At 42.3% G+C, this 13,969-nt stretch overlaps 1 protein-coding gene across 3 annotated transcripts in view; it reads left to right on the top strand.

Annotated features, from left to right (window-relative positions):
* LIMD1 (LIM domain containing 1) overlaps nucleotides 1-13,969 on the top strand; it is a 40,656-nt gene that overhangs the window by 9,572 nt on the left and 17,115 nt on the right. For all 3 annotated transcript variants that reach the window (XM_081882063.1, XM_081882062.1, XM_081882061.1), the window contains one exon: nucleotides 12,657-12,758. In XM_081882063.1, coding sequence (XP_081738189.1) covers nucleotides 12,657-12,758 — 102 coding nt within the window. The remainder of the gene's footprint in view (nucleotides 1-12,656; nucleotides 12,759-13,969) is intronic.

Here is a 13,969-nt window from a genome sequence, read left to right as displayed (position 1 = left end):
AAGGATTTTACCCCAGGACATATACTGCCACGGGGGCTGGATTAAATCAACTGGTGGGCCGGATTAGCCCCCCCCCCCATGGACTTTGGACATGCCTGGTTTACACAGAATGGTACAGCATGAGGTATGTAGAGTATGCTTTTACTTCTGGCTTAAATCCGAGAGCATATAATATGCATTTCTGCATTTTGTGTACATACAACAAAGTAGAAACCAACAATTTGGTTCACTTTAACTCATTGATGACCTGTGGAGCCTCCAGATGTGTTGGGACTCCCAGTCAGCATAATAACCAACGTTCAGGGATGATAAGAGTTGAAGCCCAATAGTGAAAAATCTTACATTAGCAAGAGTTTAATGAGGAGGCTACCACGATAGTCAGACACACCCAAGCAGACATTTCAACCTTGTTAGTAACTCAGAATGACTAGAGTTCGCTTAATGTATTATTATTTTTTAAATGATGGGAGACAGTTCTTTTTGCAAGTTTTCTTGAGTGCTTCAGAAAGTTGAAATAAAGTTGTTGATTTTGTTAGCGTTGTGGCTGAGACTGTTGGCATTTTGAATCATTTCAGAGGATCGAGTTTCCATTACTGACAGCTCCTAAGCTGCTGACGCGTGGGCCTCATGAGGTGGGGTTTTTCCCCAGTGACAACATTTCTTGTGATTTATGATGAAGAAACCAAGTCTGATAAGAGCCGAGGCATATTTTCACAAGGCATGTTTTCAGTCCTGCTCTGCTCCAAAGATTCCTTGTTCAGAAGCTAAGATGCAAGTCAGGCATTTACTTTCCACATGATGCTAAAGGCGAACAGAGGCATCTTTGTGCGGGGACAAATTGCCCTACAACTAGAAAACCAAAGTGAAAATTATGAGTTGCTTCTGTTTTCCTCTTCAAACATTATGGCCATTCTACCAGGGCTCTGAAGAGTCTGAATGTATGAACTGCCCGTCCATTCAGATGCAGAGGTTGTGTTCTGCCATGTAAACAAGTATTGTGGGTTGCACAGAATACTAGTACAGATGTACACGTCTTGCTTCCAGCTGCTGTTATGATGCATTACAGAGGACTATAACCTCGATGCAAGAAGAGACTCATACTGACACACAATATTTTTGCACACACATGTGAACTGTCAGCAGTAAGTGGAGGACACAAAGATTCCTAGTTTTTAGAAATCGTTCTCTGCTGGGTTTCCTTGGTCAGGGGTTGCCCTTTTTTTAAAGAAATAGCTTGTTTCCTTTATTCACCTTGACCACGACACTATTGTTCATATTACTATTACAGTAGTACCTCGGGTTACATATGCTTCAGATTACAGACTCCGCTAACCCAGAAAATAGTACCTTGAGTTAAGAATTTTGCTTCAGGATGAGAACAGAAATTACGCAGCGGCAGCGGCAGGAGGCCTCATTAGCTAAAGTGGTACCTCAGGATTCATGTGAAGAAAAGACCTCCAGAACGAATTAAGTTCTTGACCCGAGGTACCACTGTAAAAGTATTTAAGAGAAAAACCTCCTCACAACAGCTTCCATTGATCAGCATACAGTATAAATAATAATCTTCAAAAAGCAATACGGCAGTATTACTAAAAATTAGTATAAGAACCAGCACTAACACTAAAAGCACATCAAGGCCTGCAAGAACACTAAGAACTGATCAATAATTGTAGCTACAATCACTTCATAAGATCAACAATCTGAGCAAGCATCCTGTTTAAGAGAATGCAGACGTTCTTATTTATTAATTATTATTAATTATTGGTTTTTCACAATTTTATGCGTTTTAACTTAACCATTTCAAACATTAAAATGAAAGGTTCTTTTGAACCTTCGGACCTCCCTCCTCTCCATGGGTTCCATATTTAAGATTAAATTTACTGCATCTCTTACCATTGTCCATCTGTTGTATGTCCATAGTTACCATAGTTAATTCCACATTACATGTGTCATTACATCCCTGCCAATGATTTTAACTGTTTACAGTGGTCTTTTAAATAAATTAAGAATTTTCTCCAGTCTTTTTAAAATACTTGATTTTCCTGGTTTCTGATCTTCCCCGTCAGTTTCGCCATCTCTGCGTACTCCATAATTTTTGTCTGCAATTCATTGTTTTGTTGGTACTTCTCCTTCCATCCATCTCTGGGCTAGTAGCAAAGAATGCAGACGTTCTTAAAGGCTTTCACGGATGGGGCAAAACATCCCACAAATATAGAGTCATCGCCGAAAATGCCCTCTCTCTAAGCCTGCCAGTCTGGCTGTGTTCACAGATGGGCATGTGAGCAGGGCATTGGATGTATGATGGACAGGAGTTGTTTTTTAATTATTGTAATTTTGTAATACAGAAAATATTTGGAACAGATATGATCTAAGAAGGGAGAGAATTACCGTATTTTTCGCCCCATAGGACGCACCGGCCCATAGGACGCACCAAGTTTTTTGGGGGGGAAATAAAGAAAAAAAATTATTTCCCCCCCAGGCGCTTGTGGGGCCGGCAGCGGGGAGAAGACCAGGTCCGGGGACGCGCTGCGCCTCCCTGCTGTCCCCGGAGCTTGCGGGGCAGGCGGCGGGGAGAAGCACGCGTCTCCCCGCCATCAGCCTCCCAACCACATCGGGAGACAGCGGGATGGCGGCGTTCCGCCTCCCCGCTGTCCCCCAACTTTGTGGGGCTGGCACTGCGGCTCTCCTGAAGCTCTCCAGGCTTCAGCAAAAACCTGCATACACCCCATAGGACGCACACGCATTTCCCCTTCATTTTGGGAGGGGAAAAAGTGCATCCTATAGGGCGAAAAATACGGTAAATGAAAATTATACAAAACAAGAAAAAGGACCATATGAAATAAAAGTGCAGAAAGGTTTATGTGGTCCTTGCGAGTACATACTAGACTGCAGGTTCTTCAGCAGACTGGAGAACTACACATGATTACGCTATGTAATCTACTTCCCTATACAGTGGTACCTCGGGTTAAGAACTTAATTCGTTCTGAAGGTCTGTTCTTAACCTGAAACTGTTCTTAACCTGAGGTACCACTTTAGCTAATGGGGCCTCCCGTTTCCACCGTGCCGCCGGAGCACGATTTCTGTTCTCATCCTGAAGCAAAGTTCTTAACCCGCGGTAATATTTCTGGGTTAGCGGAATCTGTAACCTGAAGCATCTGTAACCCAAGGTACCACTGTAATAGCATGCAAAATAAGGATGTCTTCTCAAAATGAATGGGCTCAAAAATTAAATGCCCTTGTACTGTTCATACTTCAGTTTGGAAGGAGGGAGAATACACAGTATTGATAATAGAGGTGAGCAATTGAACACAACTTGTTAGCCGTTGCTGAGCATCAGATACTGCTCTAAGCAAGTCTCAAATTTAAACGTGCTCAAGAGCAGGATTTCATTGAACTTGTTTTTATCTTTTTTTAAAAAAAAACATTGCTCCTGCTGTTGGCAGCTCAACTGTGGTCAGCACAAACTCTGAGGCCTTGTGTTGTTGCGACCCTCTACTAGCAGGGTTCAGTTTATTTTTGGTGTAGATAGGTTGGGAAGTGTGCATTCCTCATGAGAATGAGGTGTGGTCTGTGGATGATGAGAAATCCATGCAAGGGGTATTTGAAAGGAGCCCATTGTGAGTTCCTGACCAAAGGCATTAATGTAGAGAAACGGTTGCACTGACGCCCTGAAAAGATGAAGAGGTCTGGTGTTGTATGAAAAAAGTTGTGCTTCGTTGCATTCTGAATTTCTGAGCTCACTGTGTGGCTCATGATGACTATGCTTTAATCCGTTTAGTCGTTTTAGAAATGGTTGCCCTTCAGAAACGAATAGGTTCAGTCTTTAATTTATTTATTTTTAATCTCTGCATTACAAAGGATTATTCTCCTGCCTATATATGATGGGGGTTAATTAAAAAGAAAGAGGGCCCACAAACTTAATTTTCATGGTGACAACGATTTATAAATAGCCAACTTGTATGAAAAGTAATTTTAACCATAATTACAATTAAGCCTATTGTGTTTTGTTCAACAGAACAGGTGTGAAATGAAAAAGGATTGAGGTTAGGCAGGGTTTGCTGTCAGCTATAGGGATGCAGGGACGCGGGTGGTGCTGTGGGTTAAACCACAGAGCCTACGACTTGCCGGTCAGAAGGTCGGCAGTTCGAATCCCCGCGACGGGGTGAGCTCCCGTTGCTCGGTCCCTGCTCCTGCCAACCTAGCAGTTCAAAAGCACGTCAAAGTGCAAGTAGATAAATACCTTCTCCAGCGGGAAGGTAAACGGCGTTTCTGTGTGCTGCTCTGGTTCACCAGAAGCAGCTTAGTCATGCTGGCCACATGACCCGGAAGCTGTACACCGGCTCCCTCGGCCAATAAAGTGAGATGAGCGCCACAACCCCAGAGTTGGTCACGACTGGACCTAATGGTCAGGGGTCCCTTTACCTTTACCTATAGGCACAGAATAGTTGAAAGCAGGGTGTTTATGCTAGATAACTGCTTTAGAAGCTAGCTTGAAGTCATTATGCAGTCTAATAGAGAATACATCATTGCTACTCATGCTGCTGCTCATGTTTAAATAGCCTCACCTACATTTGGCTTCTGAGGTTTAAATAACTCTGACATAGGAGCAGAGGTTCTGGGGTTGTTTTTTTTAGTTGTGTGAATGGAAACAGCTTGGTGGTTAAGAAGAAGATTTGCTGCTGAATTAATATACCATGCCAACATTCTTTTGGTGCTCAGTCACTTTTGCAGAGATGCTCTGACTAAGTGAGGCAGCGAGGAAGGTATGTTCCCTCTCACATGCTTAATGTATGAGGCAGCATTGCAGTAGTCAAGGCATCATCTGTGCTGAAGATTCCTTTATTAGGATGGGCCACAGCTGGAGAATTGGCCAGAGAGACAAGACAGCAGTCAGTAGATGGGAAGGGGAGAGCATGTCTAATGTTGCTGACTATATCTATCTTGTGCAGGAATTTAAATTGGCATGATGTCATTGGCTACGATTAAAGGCATTTGTGTTATCACTTAAGTAGAGTAAGGGCCAAGATGCAGCTAGTGGACATGCCAACCAATACCTGCCCTGGCTCCCACATGTGAATACAGGGTATTCAACCTCCCAGATCAAGTATTCCCAGTGACTTTAATCGCTACAGTGGTACCTCATGGTACAGACCCTTCAGGTTACAGACACTTCAGGTTACAGACTCCGCTAACCCAGAAATAGTACCCAGGGTTAAGAACTTTGCTTCAGGATGAGAACAGAAATTGGGCAGTGGCAGCAGCAGCGGGAGGCCCCATTAGCTAAATTGGTACCTCAGGTTAAGAACAGTTTCAGGTTAAGAACAGTTTAAGGATAGATCAAGTTGCAGATTATATGCTTCGGGAGTTCAAAGCAGAGCTCTAAGGTTAGGCACAAGACAAGACATTGTCTCAAAACCTGACATGCCCCCTTTTGTTGTCCTTTCGAAGAGCAGGGTGGGCACAGCCATTTGCTTGTTTGGTTTCCTGGATGATGGGTCTGAAAAAGCCAAGGGTTGTTAGGAGCCCCATATTCCCCTTCACAGGGCTACAGTTTCCAGAGGGGAAGTCTGGGAACTGTAGCTCTGTGAGGGAAATGGGAATCTCTCAGCATCCTTAAACAAAGTACATTTCCCAGCATGCTTTGAGGGAAAGCCGTGGCAGTTTAAAACGGTGCAATACTGCTTTAAATCAAGGAATCAGTTATATAGAATTGTAGAGTTGGATAGGGACCCTGAGGGTCATCTAGTCTAGGCCCCTGCAAGGCAGGAATATGCCTGCAACCATGGCGTCATCTGCATCATACTCTAACCAACTGAGCCATCCAGTAAATCCAGTAAATAGTGCAGATGGGGGTTTTCAGTCTCAGGTATTTTCTCTGGAGAATGGTGTGGGTTTTGTTGTTGAAGTTGACGGTATCCCCCGAGCCCTCTGAAGCACTACTTCTGCATTTAAGAAAAATCACTGTAACCTTTCTGGGTAAAATTCCCCGTTTGATGGTTGACTTCATAATCTTGTGACACCAGTTTTAATGACTCCATTATATTGCATTGTTTTGATAAAAGTAGCAGATAGTCGCCCTCCGCCCCCGGTAAAAGGTAAAGGACCCATGACAGTTAAGTCCAGTTGCAGACGACTCTGGGATTGCGGTGTTCATCTTGCTTTACAGGCTGAGGGAGAGGGCGTTTGTCCGCAGACAGTTTTTCCGGGTCATGTGGCCACTTCTGGCGAAACCAGAGCAGCGCACGGAAACGCTGTTTACCTTCCCACCGGAGTGGTACCTACTTCTCTACTTGCACTTTGACGTGCTTTTGAACTGCTAGGTTGGCAGGAGCAGGGACCGAGCAACGGGAGCTCACCCCATCGTGGGGATTCAAACTGCCAACCTTCTGATCGGCAAGTCCTAGGCTCTGTGGTTTAGACCACAGTGCCTGCCACCTGCGTCCCTCCCCCACTGGTAGTGCTATTCAAAACCCTAGCGAGCCTTATTTCTGTTATCAGAATAAATTTGTTTTCAGATAAAATGGGCACACGGTGTTTGGACAAAGCTGTATGCATCTAATGGAGTTGCAAAATATGGCATGCGCTTTCAATTTGACACTGCGGTGGGACAACACTAGAGATGGATAGATCAGTTTATTTCCGGTCCATGACAGTTTTGCATATATTAATTTTATTTCCACATTTACCAGTATCTGCATTTTAAAAAAGGCCTTCACAGAAATTTGTACTTAAAGATGTATTTTTGTCCTCAAATGCACATTTAAAAATGCATTTTGGTACTCACCGAGAACTGTATCACAAATTTCTGATGCATACAAAATCTGAAGAATAATTATATTCCAATCTGCATATTAGTCTGGGAGGTGTGGATGAGGCCACTGCTTCAAAACGCACATAAATTAAATTCCTCAAGCATCTTTACTCAGAAGCTGGTGTTCATGTTGTTTTATGAAGTGCCTAATCATACTTGATGCTGTAAGCATCTAAAAATAAATAGTCTTGCCTGTAGGCTTACAGTCTAATCAAGGACAAGGCACGTTGAGAAGTAAAGGCAAGAGAAGGTGGAAGAAGAGTCACATTTGAAGAAAAGTAAAGTAAACACATGTCAGAGGACACGATTGTAGGAAAATCAGGTGTTGGGTGAGAGGGTATTCTGATGGCAGGAAGCTGCAATGGACATAGAAATGCAAGCAAGAGAATAGAGAAAGTCAGGTTGTTCATCATAAAGCTTAGATTCTGAGAAGAAGCATATAAAAATGGGAAAGAATAGGTTATAAAGGAGAATGCTATAGTAGAATTAAGGAGCGCTAGTAGAATTGAGGAGCGCTAGTAGAATTAAGGCCTGTTCTACACAGAGATGATATTTTTCTTTTCTTTTCTTTCCCGTTTGGTTGCAAAGGATGATATATTGTCTACTGTAAAAGATATAATAATTTGACTCTTACAGTACATAAAAAATAAACGTTGCTCTCAGCTTGAAGTAGTTCTTTCAGGCCATATTCCAAGTTGCACGATTGATCTGCGTATTTCACAAGAGCAGATTTCCTGCACGCTACTAATCCTGAGATTGCACGGCACGGCTGCCTCCTCAAATCTTGGTCGGCCTTCTTTCACTTGGCTGATGTAAACAATGGTGAGATGGCTGGTTTCCCCCCTACTCTTTATTGGAGAAATTGGGGGGGCGGGTTGGACTCTAGTAGCGTACGACAGAATACATAGCTGTCTTCTGTCTGCCACTTAAGTGTTTAATTTGAAAACCCTCGTAACAAGCGAAGTCGAGTTGCATCACAAGCACATTTAACTTGCAATAATGAAGGTAGACACTCTTGGCTGCAGCTTCATCCCAGTCTTCTGCCGATGACTCTCTCTGCCTTCCTCATTTCTCCTCGTTGCTCACATATGGAGATGAGGGGAGGCAGCAGAAACAGAGAAAGGGACTTTCTCCTAGCCACCAGGTAAAATGAAAGGTAATTTTGACTATATGCAATTTTTGCATATATGTGGTGCTTCTGGAATGTAACCTGCACATGTGACTAGAATGTAATTGTACTTGTTCATGCACAATATGCAAGTAAATATACCACTGCAAAGTGCCCCAGATTTTGGTACTTCTTAGGAAAGAATTGATGATAAATCTGGCACATTGGAAATCCTGAACGTCCAAAGGGAGCCATGATGACAGCCCAGTGGGATTTGGCATATTTCTTTTCTTCCTTAATGGACTTACAGTGGTACCTCGGGTTACAGACGCTTCAGGTTACAGACTCTGCTAACCCAGAAATAGTACCTCGGGTTAAGAACTTTGCTTCAGGATGAGAACAGAAATCATGCGGCGGTGGCAGTGGGAGGCCCCATTAGCTAAAGTGGTACCTCAGGTTAAGAACAGTTTCAGGTTAAGAACGGACCTCCAGAACGAATTAAGTTCTTAACCCCGAGGTACCACTGTATTTACCCCCAGAATGCTTATCAAACAAAGAACTTACTACTGGTTCCATTAAGTCTGTTTCCAGTGTAACACACAAGAAGGAGAGAAACAACTGCAATGGTAAAGTGAAAGCAGTGTGCAGGCACTTAGCAGAAGAGTGGAATTTGGTGTATGTCCATTTTTGGGTGGTGGAAGGAAAATAAAGCGAATGCGCTGTCTTGTGACAACATCTTCTGCAGTCACAAGATCCAAAAGGCTCTTGCCGTTCAGCTCAATACATCATATGAATGCTGGGCTTGTGTCCTTTTAGTAAACGGCCCTGAGAATCGGGCCCACCCTAATTCTCTGCGTTGCCACCAGCAGAAAACATCTGTTCTTCGATCTGGAAATTACTGCAGGAAACCAATCTGGCATGGGATACTGAGTCATAGTGAACCTTCGTTTCAAGAAATAGTCTGGGAAAGGGAAGAGCTGTGGACTTGGTACTCTTCCCAGTAGCTGATTTATTGAGAAATATCCAGTGCTGGAGAGAAGTAAATCACGATTTAAATTAGCTGCCTCTCTAGAGGAATCTTATTGCCACTCCCCAGATTATGATTTCAAGTCTTGGGATGTTCTCCCAAGTCACTTGTGAGAAACAGATGAGTAAACAGAGGAGTCCCTAGGTTTTCTTTGATATCCGTATCTGCCTTCGGATAAGTCATTATGCATTATGATTTGGAAAAGTACTTGCAATAAAAAACTAAAGAAACCTTGGAAGCAGCTCTTATTTTGTTTTATTGTTTTGATGAATCAACATGTGCATGATAAAAATCTTGAGTTTTTCATATATCACATAGCAACACACTCATTGGAAACCACAGCCAATCCCTGCTCTCTGATGAGTGTGACCTGTAATGATGCACATGTTTCCAAAAACCTGTTCCTCGTATTCACACTTCACAGTTTTTTGTTGGTTTTTTAAAAAAATATTTTTATTAAAGTTTTCTTGGTCTACAGAGGTATGTGCAATGTATTTTTTCAAGTTACGTGTTGAGCTGTGTATGTGATAAAGGAGAGCCATACCGGGGTGAAGGTGTCTTCTTCTATTTGTCCCTGTGTCAGTTTCAGTTTATTGGTTAATTTTTCTAGTAGGGCTGTTTCCCATACTATTTGGTACCATTGGTCCATGCTTACTCCTGACAGGTCTCTCCAGTGTCTGGCTATGGTGTTTCTGGTTGCTGAGAGAAGGTGGGCTATGAGTTCTTTGTGATGTGAGTGGGCATTATTGTCCTGGAGTATGTTTAGTAGAGCCAGTTCTGGGGTGATTTCTAATACTTGCTTAGTTATTTTACATATTTCTTGTATGGCTGTAGTCCAAAATAGTTGGGTTTTGGGGCACTCCCACCACATTTGTATGTATGTGCCTGTGGAGGTGACCCTCTCCAGCATTTTGGTGAGGTTCCTGGGCGTATTAGTGCTAATTTCCTTGGTGTTAGGTACCACTTGTTGGTGAGTTTTCTGCTAGAATGATCTTTGCCAAATGCTTGTCCGGATAAACATCTGAGTGAGCAAGCAGATGGAACACAGAGAAATCCTTGGTTGGGTCTGTATGTGCCTTAAAGGTTTAATAGTAGGCCGGTGTTGGGAGAGGGATTGGGGGAATCTGTTGAAGGGAGAAGAGTGCTTAACCCCATCCCCTATTCCAATAATAATAATAATAATAATAATAATAATAATTTATTTATACTCTGCCCATCTGGCTGGGTTTCCTCAGCCACTCTGGGCAGTTTCCAGCAAAATATTAAAATACAATAATTCGTCAAATATTAAAAGCTTCCCTAAACAGGGCTGCCTTCAGATGTCTTCTAAAAGTCAGATAGTTGTTTATTTCCTTCACATCTGATGGGAGGGCGTTCCACAGGGCGGGCGCCACTACCGAGAAGGCCCTCTGCCTGGTTCCCTGTAACCTCCCTTCTTGCAGGGAGGGAACCACCAGAAGGCCCTTGGAACTGAACGATGGGGGTGGAGACGCTCCTTCAGGTATACTGGGCCGAGGCCATTTGCTGCTGTTCACTCCATGAGACAAGAAAATTCAAATACCCATCTGTTATTTTTTGAAGAAGGCGAGATCCTATCACAAGGATCATAATGTCATAACTATTCTTTATATATGTAAAATAGCATTCCTGTTGAGATATGACAGGCACCCATCATTTGTGTTTTGTGGAAACAGTTGAAGTCCTATTTCCCAGTTGGATGAATGGGTCTCCGCCATTTTGATTTGGTTTGTTCAACATATCTGCTGGTTTTTGTGTTGTTTTGAACTGTTTTTAGCTATTTTTTACTGAACATTACCTTGTGATGCTTGCATGAAAGTGATGGATGATGACGGCTATAAATACGTATATAGCCTTAGAAGCAACAGACAGTACTTTTATTCACGGCAAAATACTGCTGGTGCAATTAAGAGGGGAAAGACTTAATTGAAAGACCATACTTTCACAACCCCTCCTTCCTCCACACCTTTTAGATGTAGAATATTCACTGTAAACTGAGGAGGCAAGTTTTGTAGGGTGTTTTTTTTAAAAAAGGTATTGAATGCAAACCTTTTTAAAAAAAATCACACGTTTTTCAACATGTGGCAGCTGCAGAGGACCTTTGATCAAGAGTAGCAAATTAACATAGGGTTCTTTTTATTATTATTGTGCAACACCACGGATTCCCACGGTTTTTGCAAAAGAGATTTGAAAGCTGTTCCCACAACTGCTTCAGCTCTCCACACTGCTGACAAAGCAAACCTCTACAAAGCACCTTAACTGCTTACGTTGTTTTGCATGTTGTTTTGCCCATAGGTGTACAAGCATCTCAACCAGTACTGTTAATTGGAAACTCCGCAGAAGAGCCATTTCTGACTTTGACCATATTCTCTCTGCCTTACTCCTGCTGACTTAGTGTTTTGATGTCACAGATGCCCTAGTCTGGCAGATTTGGGCCTACCAGTCTGATGTCAGAGCAATTAGCTTTGACCAGAAGAGCAATTTGACAGGGCCTTTTGAAACTTGTAACTTCTGAATTTTGAGGTCTGTGATCAAGCTACATTAAAATTAAACCCTAGAATGGCATGGGTTTTCAAAATACGCCCTTCTGGTTCTATTTGTTTTGGAGCTTCCAGGTCAGTGTTTCCCAAACTCCGGTTTCCAGCTGTTTATCTGACTACAGTTCCCATCATCCCTGACCACTGGTCTTGCTAGCTAGGGATGATGGGATTTGTAGTCCAAAAACAGCTGGAGACCCAAGTCTGGGAAAACACTGTTCCAGATGGAAATGGGTAAGAACATACCATATGTATTTGTGAAAGCAAAAACCAGAATACAGAAACTATCTGTCTGTTTGTCTGTCAGTCTGTCATCTATCTACCTGTCTGTCGATCTATTTTTATTGAATTTATATACCGTCCTATACCCACAGGGTATATGAAACGCTTCCTAATGTGGCCTTGAAATGAGGATAAACATGTGATTTTGAAGGAAGAAAAAATCCCCTTATAGTTGAGCCACTTTGTTCTTTTGGCAATTGGCAAAAAGAAGAAGAAAAAGGGTGCAACTTTCTACTTGTTCACATCAAGCTACCTAAGACAGTAATTTTAAAAAATAAATCTGTGAGCACTATTAGGGTAAACAGATCATAGAAATGAACAGAATGTGCTTCAGATAAGTGAAACAATTTTACCTCCTAAAAGTATGTTTGCTTGTTCCCAGCTATCTGCCTTTATAAATAAACTAGTACATTGAACACCCTTATGCTTTTTATGTTTGGAACTATGTTTTCCCACCAGCTTGGTTTCTAAACCAAACCATAATATACACCTGCCTCTCGTGGTGTATAAGACAGAGTTGTTCCGCCTGGCCTTTGGCTTGGAGCCAATTTGATTCCCTCCCTCCCTCTCTCTCTTTTTTTTTTTCTTTTTTCTTTTCCTTCTCCTCCTGCGATGAGGCTACATTTTAATATTTTAATGTTCCATTATTTTAATGTTGTATTTTATTTTTGTTTTTAAGTTGTAATCATTCATCTTGTTTTTATTTTGCTTGTAAGCCGCTCTGAGCCCGGCCTTGGCTGGGGAGGGCGGGGTATAAATAAAAAATATTATTATTATTATTATTATTGTGGGTATACTCTATTTCTCCCATGCTTGGATTACTACTTAAGTGTTATGGAGTCTTCATCTGACCTGTGTTTGTGTCTTCTTTAGGAACCTGCGTGAAGTGCAACAAAGGTGTATATGGCGCAAACCAAGCTTGCCAGGCAATGGGGAATCTCTACCACGACGGGTGCTTTACCTGCGGGGCATGTAGTAAGTATCTGTTATATCAAGGTAAAGCTTCTCTGTTTACAGCCGAGACAAGATTTGCAGAAAACGTGTGCCTTGCAGTGAAAAAAATGAGCACAAACCTGATGTCAGAGGTCAGCAAAGTCAGGTATCTGCTGATCTCCAAAACTTAGCAGAGGCTCCTAAAATGCTGCCTTAACTCTTCATCATTTTTTTTCTTTCACATGTGCACTTCTGCAGATATGCAGGAGTGGGGAGACCTAGGCCCTCAGCACTTTTGCATTCCTGGCACAATCTTTGCCTCCTTTTAATTAGGAAGGGATTTTTAATTGCATGGTGAACTCCTGGAACATCTATCCAATCTTCCCACATCTTTGTCTCTTCTTTTTGATTATGACAGCCAACTTCTTCAGTCACATTCTCCCCAGTTTTGGGGCCAGAGCCAATACATTGTTGACCATCTTCAGCAGCTGGACTGAGGAAAATATTCAGCCAGTGGGCTGAAAAATTGGGTGAACAACCTCCTTCTCATACTGGTAGATGGGACTCCAATCAGGAATTGGGAAATAAGCTTCTCTGATGTTAGATTGGTGGTTAGATTTTCTCTTCCCCTGCCCCCCCCATTTCATAGATGGAAGAGTAAACATTTTACAGAGAGTTAGCAAGTGTTTGGAGTCCTATAATAATACGTTTATGGTTCTGCTGGAAATAGAGAGCATTCCACTCTCATGGTCTCTGTCTCTTTCGATTGAGACAACTATTTTAGTCATACCTGTTTATATTTAGTGGGATTTTTTGTTAGTGTGTATTCAGTGGCAGTAAAGGCCACCTGGCTCTTTAGTATATATACTTAGGATCTTGTACCTCACTTTCCAAAATAGGGATTCCATTCTTTCTTGTACTCATAGTTACGATAAATGCTTCACTGTTTCCGGGAATGCGTTTTATATAAATCTCTAAATTTACTCATGCCTTGCAGGCTTATATAAGCATCTCTTCAATAATAGTTGAAACACAAGCTCTTGTCATCTTACACCGGTTTCGCACAGGCTTTTCAGACTTCTACTTTCAGGGAACCTTTTCATAGCAACTTGTCCACTGGAGAACCTCTGAAACTTGCAAAGGGTTCCAGTGTGAGATGTGGGGAGTCGACACCTCATGCAAACTGAATGTGTGCCAAAGAATACACCTCATGGCTGGCATTTTGGAGGGGAGAGATGTAGCTCAGAGGTATA

This window comes from Podarcis erhardii, assembly GCF_964252035.2.
Source record: "Podarcis erhardii genome assembly, chromosome: 12".
Lineage (NCBI taxonomy): Eukaryota > Metazoa > Chordata > Lepidosauria > Squamata > Lacertidae > Podarcis > Podarcis erhardii.
This window is presented reverse-complemented; position numbering and strand designations above follow the sequence as displayed.